At 37.1% G+C, this 19,699-nt stretch overlaps 5 protein-coding genes across 5 annotated transcripts; 3 read left to right on the forward strand and 2 right to left on the reverse strand.

The window, feature by feature from the left end:
- Positions 1–1,513: 1,513 nt before the first annotated feature.
- On the reverse strand, positions 1,514–3,240 carry LOC113777718 (putative UDP-rhamnose:rhamnosyltransferase 1). Its single transcript, XM_027322899.1, has one exon. The coding sequence runs from the start codon at positions 2,919–2,921 to the stop codon at positions 1,533–1,535; it is 1,389 nt and encodes a 462-aa protein (XP_027178700.1). The 5' UTR covers positions 2,922–3,240; the 3' UTR covers positions 1,514–1,532.
- A 376-nt stretch (positions 3,241–3,616) lies between these two features.
- On the reverse strand, positions 3,617–6,148 carry LOC113778588 (UDP-glycosyltransferase 91D1-like). The gene is made up of 2 exons (XM_027324038.1): positions 4,531–6,148; positions 3,617–3,873 (listed from the first exon to the last, which is right to left on the reverse strand). The coding sequence occupies exon 1, from the start codon at positions 5,968–5,970 to the stop codon at positions 4,555–4,557; it is 1,416 nt and encodes a 471-aa protein (XP_027179839.1). The 5' UTR covers positions 5,971–6,148; the 3' UTR covers positions 3,617–3,873; positions 4,531–4,554.
- A 2,158-nt stretch (positions 6,149–8,306) lies between these two features.
- On the forward strand, positions 8,307–13,410 carry LOC113776796. Its single transcript, XM_027321857.1, has 9 exons — positions 8,307–8,314; positions 8,472–8,568; positions 9,754–9,802; positions 9,920–9,971; positions 10,574–10,773; positions 11,275–11,436; positions 11,546–12,457; positions 12,558–12,886; positions 12,997–13,410. The coding sequence occupies exons 1-9, from the start codon at positions 8,307–8,309 to the stop codon at positions 13,408–13,410; spliced, it is 2,223 nt and encodes a 740-aa protein (XP_027177658.1).
- A 129-nt stretch (positions 13,411–13,539) lies between these two features.
- Positions 13,540–16,517, forward strand: LOC113776797 (ATP-dependent DNA helicase pif1-like). The gene is made up of 5 exons (XM_027321858.1): positions 13,540–13,639; positions 14,217–14,455; positions 14,549–15,180; positions 15,274–15,946; positions 16,374–16,517. Exons 1-5 carry the CDS (start codon positions 13,540–13,542, stop codon positions 16,515–16,517), a joined length of 1,788 nt encoding a protein of 595 aa, XP_027177659.1.
- Positions 16,518–16,574: 57 nt separating this feature from the next.
- LOC113776798 lies at positions 16,575–19,439 on the forward strand. Its single transcript, XM_027321859.1, has 10 exons — positions 16,575–16,647; positions 16,729–16,825; positions 16,908–17,032; positions 17,131–17,209; positions 17,306–17,435; positions 17,522–17,530; positions 17,651–17,673; positions 17,774–17,894; positions 17,969–18,197; positions 19,312–19,439. The coding sequence occupies exons 1-10, from the start codon at positions 16,575–16,577 to the stop codon at positions 19,437–19,439; spliced, it is 1,014 nt and encodes a 337-aa protein (XP_027177660.1).
- The last annotated feature ends 260 nt before the right edge of the window (positions 19,440–19,699 follow it).

A 19,699-nucleotide genomic window follows, 5' to 3' on the forward strand; every position in this document is an offset into this window, starting at 1 on the left:
GACACGAACCCGAAAATTTCGGGTTCGCGGGTTGGCGGGTTGACCCGAAATGACCCGAAACTTAATTTTAATTTACTAATTTATCACTGTAATTTCTAATAAAATCAATTTTTCACAAAATTAATTACATCATCAAGTAATAAAAATTTAAATAAATAATTTCAAACCAAATCTAAAATAAATTAAACACCATAAAAGTGTTTTATCCCAAACCAAATATAAAATAAATTAAAACAGCATAAAAGTAAAAAATAACATAATATATTATTTGTCCAAATATAATAATTTTAACTTCACACAAGTTAAATAAATTCATTTAGGATTAAGTAATTAATGCCTTTGGAAAAAAAGAATGATTTAGTTTAGTTAGATAAAATAATTTTTATGTTTATTAAATTAGTTTTAATTCGTAAACGGGTCACATCGGGTCATATCAGGTCACCACGGGTTGACCCGAAATTGACCTGTTTTCTTTTCGGGTTCATCGGGTTCGACCCGATTCTGACCCGAACTCTCGAAACCTCAACCCAAACCCATTAATTTCGTGTTAGGTTCGTGTCGTGTTTTCGGGTCGTGTCAGGAATTGCCACCCCTACTTTTAACTAACAAAGGGGTATTTTAGGATTTTTAGGACAAATTTAGCATAGCGATTTTATATTGTTACTGAAATGCTAATAGTAGAGAAGGTAAGTGTAATCTTTTAAATTAGAGAGGACCTATATCCAATAGTCAAAAACCTCCCTTGAGGTTTCTAAAATTATCCCTAAAATTAAAGTTATAAACAGCTGGTAGTTTCTATACAAGATAAAGTAACAACAACCTACCAGTTTTTTTATGACTTTCCTCTATTTTTGCAAATAGGGTTTCCTCTATTATATTTTTTTATAGATAAAATTAAATTAAATTAAATGGATTGGGCTAATTTAATGCATTTGTATAGATACTCAAATCCAAGTCACCTATAATCCATGAATAAGTGGATGTCGACCATTTATGTCAACCTTTTTGCCAGCAAATGACTGGATTTAGTGGTTAGAAATTTTTTTGGAACTACAATAAGAAAAGGAGTGGAGAGGACATAAATGAAGCAAGAATAGGTTTTACCTGTTTTTTGTTGAATGCAAAGTTGGTTCTAACGGGGCATGCTTTGTACGTGCTGCTTTTCGTCCAAATTGAGTGTTATTTTGTTAATTGTCCCTAATTGGTCAAAATTCAGGAACTTTGATGATGACATGTATTCTTGGTGAAACTTCGAGGACGAAATTGGTCATTAACCCAATTTTTGAGGATAAAAAGTGCATTTTTTCCTATATTAAAAGAAGCAAGATTCCGAACGTCTGGTACAAGTGGCCAGCTCATGTGCCACAGAGTATTCTAATCTATCAACTTTAATAACGCTAATTTTCCTAAAGCTAGATGCTAAATAAAGTGTATCAGATAGGATACATTTGACACTAATAGTGGTCTTGGCAGAATGGGTACAATGAGTACTGATTAGCGTATCCACCGTGCAAAAGTTTCCAAGACAGTTCTTATTTGGATTCATGTCTTTTATTTTCCAAGTAATCTACACACTTGTGTAGGTAACTGTCATGCAAATCCTGATCTCCAAATATTGCACTAATTTCTTTAGCTTTGTCCTTGAAGATTTTACCTTCGTTTTCCACCATAATCAACCTTACCGAGTTGGCCACCGTGTGGCTCGTGTACGATCCATCTACATCATTTCTCGGTATTTCTATCCCCACCTGTTTTTCCTCCATTATCCTAGCAATCAACCCCGTATCTATGATAAAGGGCAGCATAATGAGCGGATGACCAAACATGAGCCCCTCTATACTCGAACTCCACCCGCAGTGAGTCAGGAATCCACCCACTGAGTCATGACTCAGTATGTTAAGCTGAGGTGCCCAATTCTTCCAAACGATACCCCTTCCCTTGACTCTATCCTGGAACCCCTCTGGCAGCCCAGATGGATTCCTTAGAGCCCAGAAAAATGGTACCCCGGATAACTCCAGCCCGAGAGCTAACTCACTGAGTTGGAGTTGATTGAGTGATACCTCACTCCCAAGTGCCACATAAACCACCGAGCCTTTACCTTGACCATCAAGCCAATCCTTGATTGCAATCCAGGACTCATTGTTCTCGACGCTGCTTTTTTCCACCGGGGGTGGCATTAATCCCAGCGGTATTATATGCCGCTGTAGCAAATCTTCAAGCAACTTCAACCACTTGCCTTCAAACTCGGGGCAATATCTTATCAATGTAACATCTGCACCCTTTATAGCCGATCCGATCCGATACATATCCGATACACCCGATCCATCTAGGTTCTTACTTCGCACAACAAATCTACTCTCGTGCAACTTGAATGCCAATTTACTCTCGAATGGGATCCACTTCGGTGGAACCGTAAAATCCTCGACCTTAGTTCTGGGATCAGTACCCGCGACCATCGCATCAAGAGAGGGTGAAGAGAATGCCATACTGGCAGCGCTATAAATACAAAAGAATGATTTAGATATGTTGAGCTTAGCTGCGATGTGAGGTATCCAATATGGGGCAAAGTCGTAAATAATCCAGTCCGGAGCTGAGTATTCCAAGAAACGAGTCAACTCGGGCTCAAGTCCGTCGTAGGCTTTCTTGAGAACGGCAACATCAAGATCGCCAAGGTCTACGGTGGCCTCCACATTTTCGGGAAGCCCATCGACTGGGGGGAGTGGGATTTTTACAAAGGTAATAGAAGATGCTAAATTTGGTGGGATTTTAGGAAGGCGATCGATGTTTTTAGGGGTGGAAACGAAGCTAACTTTGTGACCTCTCTGAGCTATGAATTTTGAGAGCTCTAGAAAAGGGATGAAATGGCCGAAGGCTAACCAAGGAAGCATGACAACATGTAAGCTGCTGGGTTTGTCTGCCATGAAATAGTATTGGAATTTCAGCTCTATGATTTTTCTCCTTGCCTACAGCTTTTCTTGAGGTGTTGATGACATATTCGTCGTTGTTCTTCTGTTGGATATTCATCATCCTGGAGCACTACCGGCCACAAATCAATGCACGAGTTGCTATCACGCCGCTGATATTTTTGGAGAAACTTCCAATTAAGATTGGGGCCCATCGGTTTTGTAATCACAGGTTCGCTGTGACATTGCAGCGAGTTTTTGGCAAAAATGTACTGTCTAGCATTTTTGGATATGTAGTGAAATTTCACATGACTTCTTGCAGCGGATACAAGAAGTCATTAACTGTTTCTAGATAATTAGACGCTGTAAACGTGCTTCTCGTCGTGTTTATTTTCTTCTTCTTCTTCTTCTTAACCTGTTAAACAACACATTTAGTAGAAATTCTATTCGTCAAAAATCAACAAGTTGCTGATTTCACGTTTCAAAAGCTAATCGCCAATTCCCCGATCCAATAGCAATACAAAGTGGAAGGGAATTGAGTGTATTAAACTGTCCAACACAATTACGCGCATGCACCCAAGGATCGATGAAGAGCACAATTGCTATAATGGTTTGATCAATGAATGCCCATAGTTGCTCCCAAAAAAAAATTATAAAAAAAAGGCACAGTTGCTATAACAATAAAATTTTCATACCCCTTAAGTCATCGAACATGATTTGTTAACTTGCATGAATGGACGTTTTCATTGAAAGAAATGATGTACTTTCAGAACCGAGTAAAACAACAGAATACTCCAAAAAAAAAAAAACCAATGGGTGCAATGTTTTTAATATAAACATTTCTTATTTGGATTTAGGTCTGTTCTTTCCCAAGTAATTTACGAAGTTCTGCACGTAACTGCCGTGGAGCTCTGGATCTCCAAATACTGCACTAATTTCTTCAGCTTTGTCGATGCAAAGTTATTCAGATCTGCAAATGCCACCATAACCAAAAAAAAAAAAAAAAAAGGCAAAAGGTGTTAGTTCGTGGGTGAAAGATCGTAGGACGTTCCAGATTCTCCTTGGGTATGCGTTGGATTAGGTGCAGATATGGAGCAAGAGGGTAGTCCACAAAAATCTCAAGCCCCGCCAAAATTTTTTCTTCAATTTAACTATTCAATACAGTCCACAAAAATTTGACTGTTCAGGAAATAAACTACATGCTCTAGTGAAAAAACTAAAGAGAATTGCACACCGGCCGGATGCCTAATTGAGTGAATACACGGAATATCAGCTAGCCTCCTCATATTAATATTTCATCTAAGATTAAGTTTTTATACGCTGTCAGTCAGTGTAGAGTGTAGATTTTCTTTGTAACACTAATAGTTGTACATGTAAATTATTTGTGTAAAAATTAAATTTTAAATTTTAAATTTAATTACGTGATATATATATATATATATATATATATATATATATATTTAACACTGCGTGTATAGAACAGAAGCCCTGAAAGTTTTCCAGCTTAAATCATTGCATATGGTAGCACAAATTTAACTAACATGACAGTTTCTTATCCTTAGGACACAGCTCAATAGAAAGCAAGGGGAAAAAAAAAGATGAGTAAAGAAAAAAAAAAAGAAAATACCATCATTTCCATAGCACAAGGGTCCTAGTGGCAGAATCCATCCATGGGATTGTGTCTATTGTTCTCCAAATAATCTATAAATTTTTGGATGTAACCGTCATGCAATTCTCTGTCTCCAAATATTCCACTCATTTCTTTAGCTTTCTCCCTGAAAATTTTCCCTTCATTTGCAACCATAATAAGCCTAACAGACTCAGCCACCGAGTCTCTCGTGTATGACCTGTCTTGCTCATTCCTGGGTATTTCAATTCCAACCTTCCTATCCTCCATAACCCTAGCGTTCAACCCTTGGTCCACCAAAAATGGGAGCATAACCAGCGGATGACCAAACACAAGTCCCTCTATGCATGAACTCCAACCGCAGTGAGTCAAGAACCCACCCACTGAGTCATGACTCAGTATATTCAACTGTGGGGCCCAGCCTTTCCACACAGTCCCTCTCCCCTTGACTCTCTCCTCAAGCCCATTTGGCACCTGAATTGACTCGGTGGATCCAGACGGCTTCCTTAGCGCCCAGAAAAATGGTACCCCAGATAACTCCAACCCGAGTGCCAACTCAGTGACATCCGTTTGACTGAGTGACACCTCACTCCCTAATGCGACGTACAAAACTGAGCCCTTGTTTCGAACATCAAGCCATTCCCTGATTGAATCCCAGGAATCATTCCCATCATTGCTAATCTTTTCCACTTGGGGTGGCATTAATCCCAAAGGAATCACTTTTCTTTGATGCAGCTCCTCAAGAAGCTTCAACCACTGCCCTTCAAACTCGTAGGATTGTCTTACGACAATAACATCAGAACCCTTCATTAACATTCCCGAACGGGAGCTGTCAGATACTCCGGTTACATTCTCCTGACCTGCTCCTAGAATCCAGTTGATCTCGTACGGCTTGTACGCCACTTTTGTCTCAAAAGGAACCCACTTGGGAGGAACTATGAAATCCTCGACCGTCGATCTTGGATCTGCATCATTGATCATTACATCTGACGGTCCTAGAAATGCCAAAAACCATGAGTTGATAATTGAAAAGAATGCTTTAGAAATTCCCAGCTTGGTAGCAATTAGAGGCAACCAGTAAGGAGCAAAGTCGAAGATAATCCAATCCGGAAGCGAGCTCTCGAGAAAGCGAGTCAACTCGGGTTCGAGCCCATCATAGGCCTTCTTGAGATGGGGAATGTCCTCGTTACGGATGTCCATGGTGGCCTCCGCATTTTCCGGAAGTCCTTCAACTCTGGGCAGTGGAATTTTGACGAAGGTTATAGAAGAAGCAAAAATTGGTGGGATTTCTGGGAGGCGATCGATGTTTCTTGGGGTGGAAATGAAGGTGATCTCGTGACCCCTTTGAGCTATGAATTTTGCGAGCTCCAAAAACGGGATAATGTGCCCAAAGGCCGACCATGGGAACATAACTACGTGTAATTTGGGCTCGTTAGCCATGGCCGAATACTTGGGGTTTAGAAGCTAAGGTTTATTAATGGTTTAATTGTGTGAAGAATAGGATATACAGGAAAACATTCTGGCACATACTATAATGGTCTGGTGCAGCGTCTGAATTATCACATGATTCATTTATGACATGAATCGTACTTCCAATAATTACCTGTGCGTGAATGTGTGTGTGGATAATATTGGACCAATGTCTTTTTTTTTTTGGGATAATTGCAGAAACCTTCCCTGATATTTCTGACATTTGCACTGACCTCCCCTCTAGGTTTAGAAATTGCATTCACCTCCCCTGAACAGTAACAATTCGTTGCAGAAACCTCCTTGACAGCTTTTGTAGAAGTGAGATAAGAATTTTCTTCCAATTTTGCCCTTACTTGCTTGACAATTATTATTTGCTTGACAATTGCTTAACTAATTATCTAATTAGTTAATAGTTAAACTAATTAACTATTAACTAATTATCTAATTAATTAATTATCTAATTATCTAATTAATTAATTAAATAATTAACTAATTAACTAATTAACTAAAGCTGTTGTCTGTCCGAAACTAACAAACTATTTGCATGTTAAACTAATTAACTAATTAACTGCTTAACTAATTAACTAATTAACTAACTAACTAATTAACAAACTATTTGCATGTTAAACTATATGTAGTACGCATTACCTATTTAAAGTATCGACTCTTTAAGGGTATTTTACTTTCAAACATTTAATTTATGATAAAAACATCAATGTTTGTAAATAAAATTCAAAAAGTGTTACAGTAATATTCTTACAAAAAGGGAGGGGCATAGGGCCATAAGAATATTGATATTACTGTAACACTTTTTGAATTTTACTTACAAACATTGATGTTTTTATCATAAATTAAATGTTTGAAAGTAAAATACCCATAAAGAGCCGATACTTTAAATAGATAATGCGTACTGCATATAGTTTAACATGCAAATAGTTTGTTAATTAGTTAGTTAGTTAATTAATTAATTAGTTAATTAGTTTAACATGCAAATAGTTTGTTAGTTTCGGATAGACAACAGTTTTAGTTAATTAGTTAATTAGATAAACAGAAATTAGTTAATTAGTTAATTAATTAATTAGATAATTAGTTAGTTAATTAGTTAAGCAGTTAATTAGTTAATTAGTTTAACATGCAAATAGTTTGTTAGTTTCGGATAGACAACAGCTTTAGTTAATTAGTTAATTAGTTTAACATGCAAATAGTTTGTTAGTTTCGGATAGACAACAACTTCAGTTAATTAGATAATTAGATAAACAAAAATTAGTTAATTAGTTAATTAATTAATTAGATAATTAGGTAGTTAATTAGTTAAGCAGTTAATTAGTTAATTAGTTTAACATGCAAATAGTTTGTTAGTTTCGGACAGACAACAGCTTTAGTTAATTAGATAATTAGTTAATTAGATAAATAGAAATTAGTTAATTAGTTAATTAATTAATTAGATAATTAGTTAATTAGTTAATAGTTAATTAGATAATTAGTTAATAGTTAATTAGTTTAACTATGCAGAAATAGTTTGATTGGTTAATAACTATTAACAATTAGATAATTAGTTAATTAGTTAATAATTAATTAGATTATTAGTTATTAATTAATTAGATTATTAGTTATTTAGTTATTTAGTTAATTAGTTAATTAGTTAAACTATGCAGAAATAGTTAATTTAGTGTAATTTTTATTAACAAATGTTTTGTTGGGTTTGATGAAAGTACTATCACATTCATTTGGTAAAATTAAATCATGTCAGGGGTACTTTAGTAAATTGACCCACTTTTGCCTATTAAATTGCCTCCAACTTTTGATAGGGGAGGTCAGTGCTATTTTAAAATTGATAGGGGAGGTCAATGCTATTAATATAAAAGTCAGGGGAGGTTTCTGCAATTATCCCTTTTTTTTTGAGTGAGAGGATATATTATTTATTTATTATTTGGAAATAGTTTACTCTCATTAACAATAGGTATAAAAGAGGGAATGCCATACCTCAAGATTGTGTACTTTTGGTGGTGTGGCCAAACGTGATTGGTTGGAGAGTGTTCGTCCAACTTCCTCTCCAATTCGTTTGCTTTCCGTTCCTTTTTTGCTTCGTTCAATCTGTCCTTGTTTCTTATTTCTTAGTTCTTAGCAGACTTAGACTAAATGGCCTCGTTTTCAGCGGTGTTTCTTTCTTGCTTTCTGCTATACTAGAGTAAAATTGGAAAAAGACTGAAAAATAAATTAAAGAAAATCGCACAACCTGGAAAGTTGATTCTTTTTCTCCTTCTCGTGGACATTCAATCCATTGTCCGCAATCTATGAGAAGCAAAATGCGATTGTGAGTAACTGCAAATTAAAGAAAACAAAGAAAGAAACAAAAACTAAACAAAAAACATCAAAGTGCCTTATTTGTTTTTAATTTTTGTTGATTAACAAAGAAGAAAAGAAGAAAGAAAACATGTAGATAAATGATAGATCTGGTCATCGTTTGACAGAGAGGGAGAGCGAGAAAGGAAGAGTGTTCGTCTATCAAAGTTGAACAAAAGCAGCAGTTCTTGGAGGAAGAGATTAGCATCCTGGAGGAAGTTAAAGGTATAAGCTTACCTAATTTCCTTCCTCGCACAGCATTTCTCACTTCACTACAAAAAATGGTCAAGGCCATTTTCGCAAGACCAGCTGGAATTGTGAACAAGTTTTGGGAGTATTTACAAGAGGTGTTAGTTTCTGTCTTAATGAAGCACTCTGACAACTACCCACAACTTCAACCTTCAACTTTCTGTCCGAGGCAGAGAAAGTGAGATGGGAAGCAGGTAAACATCTGACATACTCTTTGGAGGCAAAGTACTTTACTTTGGAGACCGAGTAGTACTTTTTCTTCTTTGGAGACACAATGGAATCCAAAGTAAACTCACGTGAGGAGCACGAGCGACTTGGACGAACACTCTCCAGCCAATAACGATTGGCCACATCACCAACACAAGCACCTCTTTTGAGCCATGGCATTCGCTCTTTTATATATATGTTAATAATAATCTAATATAATATAAACATAAAGGACTACAACTAAGACTAGAACTGTAAGATAGTACTCAAAACTGATAATGTTAGGGTGAACAGAGTGGCAAGAGTAGTTGTTATGACGCATTGTAACATTGTAGCAGGTGTGATGTCTCTTCTTCAATGTCAAACGTTAGGTGGTCAGCTGAATAAAGGGAAATTGAAATGACACTTTTACCCTGACTGTTTTGCCGCAATTACGGAATGTGCACTAAAGACTATGTTCCATTCAATGGCCTGTTGGTGTAAATTTTTCTTCTCTGCGCGCTGTGCAATGCTGACACAGAATGACTTTCAGCTCTTCCTTCTTTGCTTTTGGCTGATGATGATGACGAGATTGATTGAAACATTTCCGTCCAGTCTTGGCGAGGCTATCAAGAGTCTCCCGTTGGATTTTGGAAGGCCTGCATTATGATCAGTGTTGTTTGAACTAAGCTTCTTCCAGCTTATTTCCTTCGCCTTCCTTTGTATTGCTTTGTTGCTGCCTTGCTGCTTAGAACCTTGCTCGCACCTCTGCAACTTTTGGTTGGCTGCTGGTAGGCATGCTTGCTCGCCCTGCATTATGAACTCCCCGTTGTTTTTTCCCCCATTGCTTTGTTTTTTTTTTCCTTCCTTACGATTCTATATTACGCCTGTATTGCTTTTTGGAATCTTTTTCTCTCTTTTGCTTAGAATATCCTCTGCTGTGCACGACTTCTGAATTCTTTTGTTGTTTTGTAGCTTTTGTTCTCTTCGGATTCTCCTGTCAGCTCCTCCTCTTTTAGTTCAGGTTAGTATCTTTCTTGTTTTATCCTTTGTCTGCATTTCCCAAAATTTTCCCTTATCTCTGTTGTACTTTGTCTCATGTCATGCTTGCTTCTCAATTCTTTGTCTGTTGTTTTGACAGCAAGAGATCCTGTGCGCCCTGTTGTTGCTATTCCATTCACTGAGGTGTGCCTGTTTGCCCGTTTGCCTGAGGTGGCGTTTCTTCTCTTCTTCTCCTTTTTCCTTGCCTTTTTCTTGCTATCTCCCTGTTCTGTAACTTTGTTTGCTTTTAGTTTGCGCTGGCTTGTTTTTTTCCATCAACCATGCAGTTTTTTTCTCTTCTTCCTTTGTTGCATGCTACTGTGCTTGTAGTTCTCTTCGGCCACCTTATTCGTTTACTTGTGCACTTCTTTTCTCTACGCTTTTTTTATGCTCACCAGTTGTATGATATTTCGTTGCCTAGCATTTATTATCTTATCCCTTAATAGTAAACTTCGCCTTGCCATGCTTCCTTGCTTAGTTGCTGCTCCCTAGCTTGGTGGTTGCTTATTTGGTAGCCTTTATTATCTTATCTCACGTAGCTACTCCCTTACTTAGTATCTGGAATTAGATGGATAGAAACGCCTTGCGCCGAAAAAAATATGCAGAAATGGCACCTGCCAAGAAAGCTGAATTTTTGCGTTCTCTGAGAGAGGCTAGATCTGAGAAGAAAAAAAAAAATTTCCCGCTCTCACGTTCACAAGGTTCCTCCTGCTTGTGTGGAATCTACTGTCTGTTTTGCGTATGGTCATGATAGATCTTCTGGTAATGAGGATCAACCTCCTGTCATTTCTAATACACTAGAAAATCGAGAGTGCTTTCTTCCAGTTGAGAGTGTTGTTATAGGGCGTGGAGAGTTCCGTTACACTCCTGATGTATCTAATTTGCTCAATGATCGTGCTTCACCGTCTTCTAAAAAAAATATGCCTCCCAGGTCTGCATCATCTATTAATGAAGGTATTTCTTAATTAGCTTATTTTCTGCTGGATTTGAATTTTCCTCTTCCATTTTATTGCTGCTCATCTGCCTTCCTATTGCTTACTATGCACTCTGGGTTGCTAAAAATGAGTTCCCTTTTGTTTGAACCCTGCAGTGCTCCTATTTAGTATTTGGAACCTTGCAAGCCTTTCCTGTTCAGAATTATGCCTGTTTTAACTTATAGCAGCTGCGTCTTCTTCACCTTATATTCCTCCCAGCCGCAAATTTTGTTTTCCATATATCGGCCACTTTGCAAAAAAAATGCATCCTCCATTACCGAGTGTTTCCACAGATTCAACTTTCCTTTAGTGCAGTTCTTCTCTCCAATAATCCTTGTTTAGTTCTTTTTTCGCTATAACTTGCAGCCCCATTACTTGCTTCTTCACCTCCTAAGCATCTTTTCCTGTTAATAATTAAATGTACATATACAAAGCCCTGCACAACTTTACCAATTGTCTTATTGGATTTTATTATCCACAGAAACTTCTTCTTTTCCAGCAAGCAATTTTAACCAGTCTACAGTGACCTCTGCTCGCCAGAGAAGGAAAAAAAATAGGAATACTCCTCTTCATCCATCCTCTGCAATTTCTGCACATAGCAAGAAACGTAGTAACTCTTCTACCGTGAGAACAGAGAATGCAGGTTTAGTGTTGTTTCTCGCTTATCTCTACCTGTGTTTAGGATTCCTTCTTGCCTATTTATACACAGTCTTAACTCAACCTGTTTACAAATTGCATGCAAACAACCACAGGGAGAAAACGGAGGCGTGGCCAGCCAAATCTTTCCCTCGTGAACAATATTCCTAATGAGTCTTTGGCTTTGCCTGATGCTACTCCTTGTGGCCATTGTGGGGCGAAAAGATTCCATTTGGAACCGCCTAATTTTTGCTGCGCAGGAGGAGAAATTTCTGTTGTCGCTCCTCCTATGCCTTACGATTTGAAGGGCTTATTTATTGGTAGCGATGAGGAGAGCTTCCATTTTAGGAATAATGCTCGCACTTACAACAATAACTTAGGCTTCACATCATTTACTGCTAAATATGATTCTGAACTAACAAAGAACACCAAAGGTGTTTACATCTTTCGTGTTCAAGGTCAGGTTTATCATTTTCTTAATGGCCTTGTCCGGTCAGACGATACAGCATCTGGGATTCAACTATACTTCTTCGACACTGATGAAGAATTAGCAAAGAGGGTTGCTGCTTCTGATAAGTTGCGAGCAACCACATTAAGACTCCTTATGCGCATTCTTAGTGACAATCCTTATGCTAAGTTCTTCAGAAACCTTAGCCATGTTCCAAACATTAACAACTTGAACATTGTACTTTGCTGTTATCCCGCCCTTGACCAGCGAGTTTATAACCTTCCTTCTGCGTCCCAAGTTGCAGCAATATGGACTGAAAATCAAGATGAATCAGACCATATGGGCGCTCATATTCAAGTGTATACTCATTCAAATAGCAGCTATAGAATTAAACATTACCATGGCTGCTATGATCCATTGCGATACCCTATTCTGTTTCCCTGCGGTGAATGCGAGTGGCACCCTGGAGTTAAAAGAGCTCGAAAAAGAAAGAGAAGAGAGGATTCCTGTGAGGAAGATATCAATATTCATCCTTCTTCGGTCGATTCTGCATCAAGTTTATTGGATCGTGAACAAAGAGGCAAGTTATTTGTTGCCGCTTCTACCCAATTGCTTTTACCCATTCTTCTTACATTATAAGATACCATCAGCCTAAATAACTACTCATCATTTTTCTCTAGCTGCTGATCGTTCAAAAAATAAAGAAGACACGGTGTCAGCTAGGGAATACTACTGTTACAGATTTCAGATCAGAGATGATGATGAATCAATGTTACTGCACTCACTTAGACTATTACAACAGTATGCAGTAGATGGTTATGTTAAGATTGAAACGTCTAGGCTTGACTTTCATAGAAACCGACAGAACAACATTCGTTCTGAGGTTCTTCAAGGAGTCCTAGACAGTATTTCTATAAGCCAAACCAATGCTTCTAAAGTTGGCCGTAGAACCATATTACCAGCTTCCTTTATAGGTAGACCAAGGGACATGAGACGTCGATATCTTGATGTAATGTCCTTTGTGCAAAAATATGGCAAACCGGATATCTTTTTTACTATGACCTGCAACCCAGCATGGAAGGAAATTCAGGATAATCTAAAGTACCATGAAAACCTCAGGACAGACCGGACCTTCTGGCTAGAGTCTTTAGAGCCAAGTTTGAATTGCTGAAATCAGAAGTTTTGAACAAACAAATCTTTGGAGAAGTTGCAGCGTATGTTTATGTGATTGAGTTCCAAAAACGTGGATTCCCACATGCGCATATGCTACTAATTTTGAAGCTTGAATACAAGCTCCTAAATCCAGAGTCATATGATAGAGTGGTCTGCGCTAAAATACCTGATCGTTTTAAGCATCCTCATCTATATTCACTTGTTGTGAAGCATATGATTCATGGTCCTTGTGGTGATATGGATAGAACTTGCCCTTGTATGAAGGATGGTCGTTGTAAAAATCACTATCCAAAGAGTTTTTGTAGCCAAACGACTCATGCTGAAGATAGTTATCCACAATACAGAAGGAGGGATGATTGAAGAAAAATCACAATCCGAAGGCATACTTTTGATAACAGATGGGTTGTGTCTTATAGTCCCTATCTGTTAGCTACATTTGACTGCCATATCAATGTAGAAATTTGCTCGACTGTTAAATTGGTGAAGTACATGTATAAGTATGTTTTCAAAGGCCATGACTCAATCAGTTTTAAGGTCGTTTCGCATCATGCCCCTGATGACACTGATGAAATAAAGGAATTTCAGCAAGGTAGATGGATTTCATCTCCTGAGGCATTTTGGCGCATTTTTGAATTCCGCTTAAGTGAAATAACTCCAGCGGTCTATACTCTTCAGATCCATCTTCCAGACCAATAGTTTATTTCTTTCGACAAAAACTCTGATCTGTTGCAATTATTGAGCAAAGTTGATTTTTCAAAAACCATGTTAACTGAATTTTTCCATATGAACAAAACAAATGTGGTTGCACAGAACCTTAAATGTCTTTACAAGGATTTTCCTCAATTTTTTGTTTGGTTTCCTAAATATAAAAGATGGACTGAGGAAGCGTCGAAATGTCATAGGTAGAATGGTTACTGTTAGTCCAGCAGATAGATAAAGATACTACTTGAGATTTCTTCTAAATCATGTTCATGGGCCAACTTCTTTTGATGATATTTTGACGGTTGCTGATCAAAAGCTGAATTCCTTTAGAGGAACTGCTTTAGCATTAGGACTTTTGCAATCTGATACTTACATAGATGATACACTCCAAGAAACCGTGGCCTTCCAGATGCCATCTTCCTTAAGATTGCTATTTGCCACTCTGCTTGTTCATTGTTCTCCAGTAAATCCTCAGCTCCTGTGGGAAAAATTTCACCGTGACCTCTTAACAGATTACCAGCACCAATGCTCATTTTCTGTCCTTACTCCTTCAGAGACCACAACAAGAGCGTTACAAGACATTAACAGATCATTGGAGCAAATAGGAAAAAGAATAACTGATTACCAATTAACTTCAAATGATTTCCATTCTCCTTTTCATGAACGATTGACACAGGAGATCGAAAGCGAAAGGGGTTTACATGTTGCTCCAGAGGATCTCTTACTCTCTCTCAAATTGAACTCTGAATAGAAAAATGTTTACGACCTGATTCTTGCAGCATGTTTTTCTGCTCAGGGTGAAGCTTTTTTTATTGATGGTCCAGGAGGGACTGGTAAAACATTCTTATACCGATCGCTGCTTGCTACATTTAGATCGCAGGGTTACATTGCCATTGCTGTAGCCACTTCTGGCATTGCAGCTTCTATTCTTCCTGGAAGACGAACAGCGCACTCAAGATTTAAGATACCATTGGACTTTTCAAAGAATAAAGCTTGTCAACTTAGCAAACAAAGCAGTGTTGCCAAATTGCTTTTAGAGTGTAAACTTATCCTTTGGGATGAAGCATCGATGGCTAAGCGAGAAACGATTGAGGCATTTGATGATCTACTTAAAGATATAATGGATTCTAATTTGCCTTTTGGAGGAAAAGTTGTAATTTTTGGTGGAGATTTTCGGCAAACTTTGTCGGTTATTGAGCGAGCAACAAAGCATGTCCTCATAGAATCAAGCTTTCCTAACTCTGTTCTCTGGTCTAAGTTACACAAACTGAAACTCACGCAGAATATGAGAGCCATGTTAGATCCTGCTTTCTCTCAGTTTTTATTAAGAATAGGCGAGGGAAGAGAGCCTGTAGATGCAAACGGCGAAATCGCTTTATCACCTGATATAGTTATTTCTTATTATGATAAAGATCAATCTTTAAATAGGTTAACAACTACATACAATTATACTTTATCTAGCTGATTCTTTTTTTTAAACCTTGTCTTTCATTGATTATAGCTACTTATAACTCTAAACAGGTTAGTTGAGAGTGTTTTCCCAGATTTGCAGCTGTATTCTAAAGATCCTTATAGGATGATAAATAGATGCATCCTTACTCCCAAAAATAGCTCAGTCGATGAGCTAAATGAGCTATTGATAAACAAATTTCATGAAAATGTTCAAATTTATATAAGTTCAGATCGGACTGTTGAGCAGCGGCACCAAGGTGACCATGAAGATTTTCTAAATTCGCAGAATCCAAAAGGACTTCCTCCTCATAAGTTGCTGCTAAAAGAAAACTGTCCTATTATGCTTTTAAGGAATTTAAATCCTAATGAAGGATTGTGTAATGGGACAAGGTTAATATGTAGAGAGTTTAGCTTGAATATCATTTCTGCAGAAATTGTTTTTGGCATTCACGCTGGGAAAACAGTCTTCATCCCAAAAATACCTCTTCAGACCTCTGACAATGAAAGAAATGGGATTCCGTTCATAAGAACTCAATTTCCTATCCGCCTCTGTTTTGCTTTAACCATTAATAAGGCACAGGGACAAACTCTTGACTCTGTGGGTCTTTACTTGCGTGAACCTGTTTTTTTCCACGGACAGCTTTACGTTGCACTTTCTAGAGCTAGAACTGCTGCTCACCTTAAAGTTCTTCTTATTCCTGGAACTTTTGATGAGAAAAAGATTAACTGCAAAACTAGGAACGTTGTCTTTAATGAAATCTTTCATTTGACTCAGCAGTAAAGATTCTGTCTAATTTCAAGATTCTATCTGATTCAAGTATATTTTTGAATGAGGTACACATACATATTTATCTTTCTTTAATGAATATACTCTTACACTTAACCTGTGTACTAATACTTAGTTATGTTCATTTTGATTTTCATACAGAATGGCTAACTTGCTGCCTATCCGAGACATTGTCCCTTTCATGAAAAATTGGAGTTGCATCATCACTGTTCAGGAAAAACAACAGATCACTGACTCAAAGCGAACACCAACAAAAAATAAAAATTTATCTTCTATGATACAGAGGTTAGTGCGCCTTTGTGCCCGCTCTCTTTCCTATGGTTGTAATAACAAAATTTCCTGTTTTTTAGCTAATGCTATACTTGCTGCTTCTGTGTTCCAGGGATCAAAAGTAGAAGCAATAATCTTCAATGCTGATATTCCTAAAATGAGTCCGCTCTTACATGTTTACAAAAAATACAAGATCACGAATGCTGAAGTGAAGCCTATCCCAGCAAAATTTCAGACAACTGAGCTCACTATCTAATGGGTGATCAGCACTAAAACTGTCATTCAAGAAATAAATGATGATGCCAATGAAATCATGCCTGTGAAGTTTAACTATACAAAATTTACTGATTTGGTGCATCACATGGATGACAGGAATAAATCAGTTGGTAACTCTCTCGACCAATTAATATTACTGTACTTACACTGTTATTAGTGCTTCTTCCATGATGCTGGTTCTCTCTTTACAGATGTGCTAGGCGTTGTGATTGCTGCATTAGACAGGAAGACATTGAATAGAAACACAAAAGAATTAAATGTTCAAAAGTTTGTCGTTCTTGATGAAGAGTGAGTATCTCATTTCTTATCTTAACCGCAAATCTAAAGTAAGTTATTACCTACTTATTACTTATATTAATAATCATTACAGATGTCAAACCGTATTGCTGTCTTTATGGGATGACTTTCTTACTAATGAAGGACAACAGCTACTGTCTAACCTCCACAGTTATCCTGTCATTATTGCACGTCGAATTAAAGTCAATAATTACAATGGTACTTTTTGCTTTTATACATTGAAATATTTTTTTTCTCGCCTTCTTATATATACATTTCACATAATCAGTTGTCATAACATTGATGCTTTTCTATAGGTGTTGCATTGGGTACTTGGTTTGATTCTGTCATACTTGTTGATCCGCCTGTACAGGAAGCAAGAGAACTGAAGAACTGGTATATTGTACTCCAATAATCTGTTTCTATCTCAAAACTTCAACTTCAGATGATTTTCCCTTCTTACACCCTCTCTGTATTTTTCTCCTTGTACAGGGCACTTAGAAATTCTAAAATGATTGCAGATGTTCTTGATAAAAGAGACTACATGAAGTATAATCCTGCAATTTCTCTCAGAGTTGATCAGAAAGCTACCTTAATTTGCAATGTTAACCCATCACAGAAGGTATTAAAACACTCTTTCCCATTTTCCCTTTACAATTTGCTGTTGCCATATTTACATTTTTTTGCTTATCATTATTAATATTGCAGACAACTTGGGTGAGAGCTCACTTCTACTTTGAACACATATTCCAAAAATACTAGTATATGAGTTGTAAGAATTGCTATCGAGCAACAGCAACAGATTATGAAGTAGAATTTACTTGCAACTCGTGCTAGGAGAAGCAACCAGCTGTACCAAGGTGATAGTTCATAAGTCATAACTGTGTGAATCTTCCTTGATCATATATAATAATAAATTTCCCAAAATACTAATTCTCTCTGTATTTATTATACTTCCAGATGTTGCTTTGATGTTGATTTAGTTGATGACAGTGGAGCTATACCAGCTTCCATATTTGGAGAACTAGCTGAGAAGCTTTTAACATTCACCTCCATTGAAGCAATGCAGCATTTTAATGAGGTTTTATTTTGTCTCAAAAAGTTGTTGACCGACCTATTACAACATTACTGATATTTTTTTCCTCTCGTTCTCAGAATGTTGAGCTCCCTCTTGACCTTGTTCATGAACAACTGAAATCAAAGACTTTTCTGATTCATATAAAACCAGTCCAAGCACAGCTAGCAGACGCTAGGCAACGTTACACAGTTATATATTACTATGAAGCTGATCATGCTACCAGTTCAGTTCAGGTAGTAAGCGAGACAAAAAATGATTTGCCACTGCTTAATGACCAGTCCCCAACACTGGAACTAGCTGATACAGGTAAGCGCACGCATACTCTGAACTTAATTTTAATTTCTTATTCAATTACTTCCTGTTTAATTATTTAGTTTTGCTGCTACTAATAGTCTTATTTTGCATTTATGTCATGTTTCGATTTCTATTTAATAAATTCAGGAAAAACGCAGGAAAGGTCCCCAATAATAGATCCACGTTAACTTTTTAATGTTACGTTCTTTTTTCCCCCCAAGTATCTTTGCAGCTCAGCTCTAAATTAATTTTGAAGTTATATTCTGTTCATTGGTTTTCACGGAGTAGCTATACGTATTATTTCTTGCTTTTCCTTTTTATCTTTACTATTGCCTTCTTAACACAAATGATTATCCATTGAAGTTATATATGATAGTGGGAAATCCTATTTCAGTTGTGCTTAAAATATATATGCTTTGTCATTGCAGATGTTGTATCTATCTATTTAGAGCATGCATAGAATGGTGTGGTTGGATTTACAAGTGTCGTTAACACTTGCTGTTAAAATTACTCATGTACATCTGAGTTTTGCAGCAGAACCACAAATTTGTATGCTGTGATTACCCTCACTGCAATATTGAATTTCTTTTTGTGCTTACTTTCACTGGTGTATTGAGTTCCAAAAAGTCCTTGCTCCCAAATTACATTTGTTCAGTGCAACAGATCCTCTTACACAGTTAGCAAAAAATGACTACCACAACCGTGTAGATTTGTCCAAACTCTTAACTCTGTTGTTTTTTAGGTCGTTTCACCTTCTATTCAATTTGCGATATCAGTTCCAAATTTTGCCTTCTTCTTCCATTTATTTGCCTCAAGTATTTTGTGCAGCATGCATTCAATAAAAAATGATATTCTTTCTTAGTTTTTATGTGCCAACGTCCTGTAGAAAAATGAAACCTTTTTATTTATGCAAGTTCATCTCATGTTTTTAATACCTATTCTGTCCTAACCTTATTCCTAGTGCTCGTACAGAGCAAGACACTTGGATTATGCTCACTAGCTTTAAGACTACTTAAGTTTGTTCTATGTTTACCCTTTTACGCTTTAATTACGTATGCTCTCTTTTCATGTACTGTTATTTACTTGCTATTTCTTAACCAATTCTTTGTTATGTAACTTGCTCCAGAGCAAAATCCTGCGCCTTCAAAGACTCGCATGCGCCTTTCTGAAAAATTTGATGAATTAGACAAGCTCAACGCAGGCAACTCTCCAGATGAACCCACCAGCTCTGCCAAGAAATCGAAACTAACCTAGAGACTGGAGAGTAGAGTTATTCATGTTTTGTCTTCCTAAGATAGATGCGCCTTACCAATGGTTTGCACTCCTACATTTTGGCAAGTTTCTTACAAGGGTCGTTGATTTTTTCATGAACCCTCTTCTTTTGTATGTATGTATTAATGAACCAGCTACTTTCGACGCATTTGCTGTCCTCAATAGTCAACTTTATTTATTATTAGTTGTATACAAGCCTACTTATTCCGTTGCTGCTTTCTAAAACTTTCTCATTCATTCAG

The sequence above is a fragment of the Coffea eugenioides genome, chromosome 7, assembly GCF_003713205.1.
Source record: "Coffea eugenioides isolate CCC68of chromosome 7, Ceug_1.0, whole genome shotgun sequence".
NCBI classification, from domain to species: Eukaryota; Viridiplantae; Streptophyta; class Magnoliopsida; order Gentianales; family Rubiaceae; genus Coffea; species Coffea eugenioides.

What these genes read in the sequence shown, in the direction of transcription:
- LOC113777718 (XM_027322899.1), bottom strand. Translation starts at nt 2,921, where the DNA reads ATGGCAGACAAACCCAGCAGCTTACATGTTGTCATGCTTCCTTGGTTA.
- LOC113778588 (XM_027324038.1), bottom strand. Translation starts at nt 5,970, where the DNA reads ATGGCTAACGAGCCCAAATTACACGTAGTTATGTTCCCATGGTCGGCC.
- LOC113776796 (XM_027321857.1), top strand. An exon ending in ATTGGATCGTGAACAAAGAG is followed by an intron (nt 12,458 to 12,557) that starts GCAAGTTATTTG and finishes ATTTTTCTCTAG; the next exon opens with CTGCTGATCGTTCAAAAAAT. An exon ending in TGAGACGTCGATATCTTGAT is followed by an intron (nt 12,887 to 12,996) that starts GTAATGTCCTTT and finishes TGAAAACCTCAG; the next exon opens with GACAGACCGGACCTTCTGGC.
- LOC113776797 (XM_027321858.1), top strand. Translation starts at nt 13,540, where the DNA reads ATGTATAAGTATGTTTTCAAAGGCCATGACTCAATCAGTTTTAAGGTC. An exon ending in AATAAAGGAATTTCAGCAAG is followed by an intron (nt 13,640 to 14,216) that starts GTAGATGGATTT and finishes ATTGTTCTCCAG; the next exon opens with TAAATCCTCAGCTCCTGTGG. An exon ending in TTAACTGCAAAACTAGGAAC is followed by an intron (nt 15,947 to 16,373) that starts GTTGTCTTTAAT and finishes TCTGTGTTCCAG; the next exon opens with GGATCAAAAGTAGAAGCAAT.
- LOC113776798 (XM_027321859.1), top strand. Translation starts at nt 16,575, where the DNA reads ATGCCTGTGAAGTTTAACTATACAAAATTTACTGATTTGGTGCATCAC. An exon ending in TGACAGGAATAAATCAGTTG is followed by an intron (nt 16,648 to 16,728) that starts GTAACTCTCTCG and finishes CTCTCTTTACAG; the next exon opens with ATGTGCTAGGCGTTGTGATT. An exon ending in TTTGTCGTTCTTGATGAAGA is followed by an intron (nt 16,826 to 16,907) that starts GTGAGTATCTCA and finishes TAATCATTACAG; the next exon opens with ATGTCAAACCGTATTGCTGT.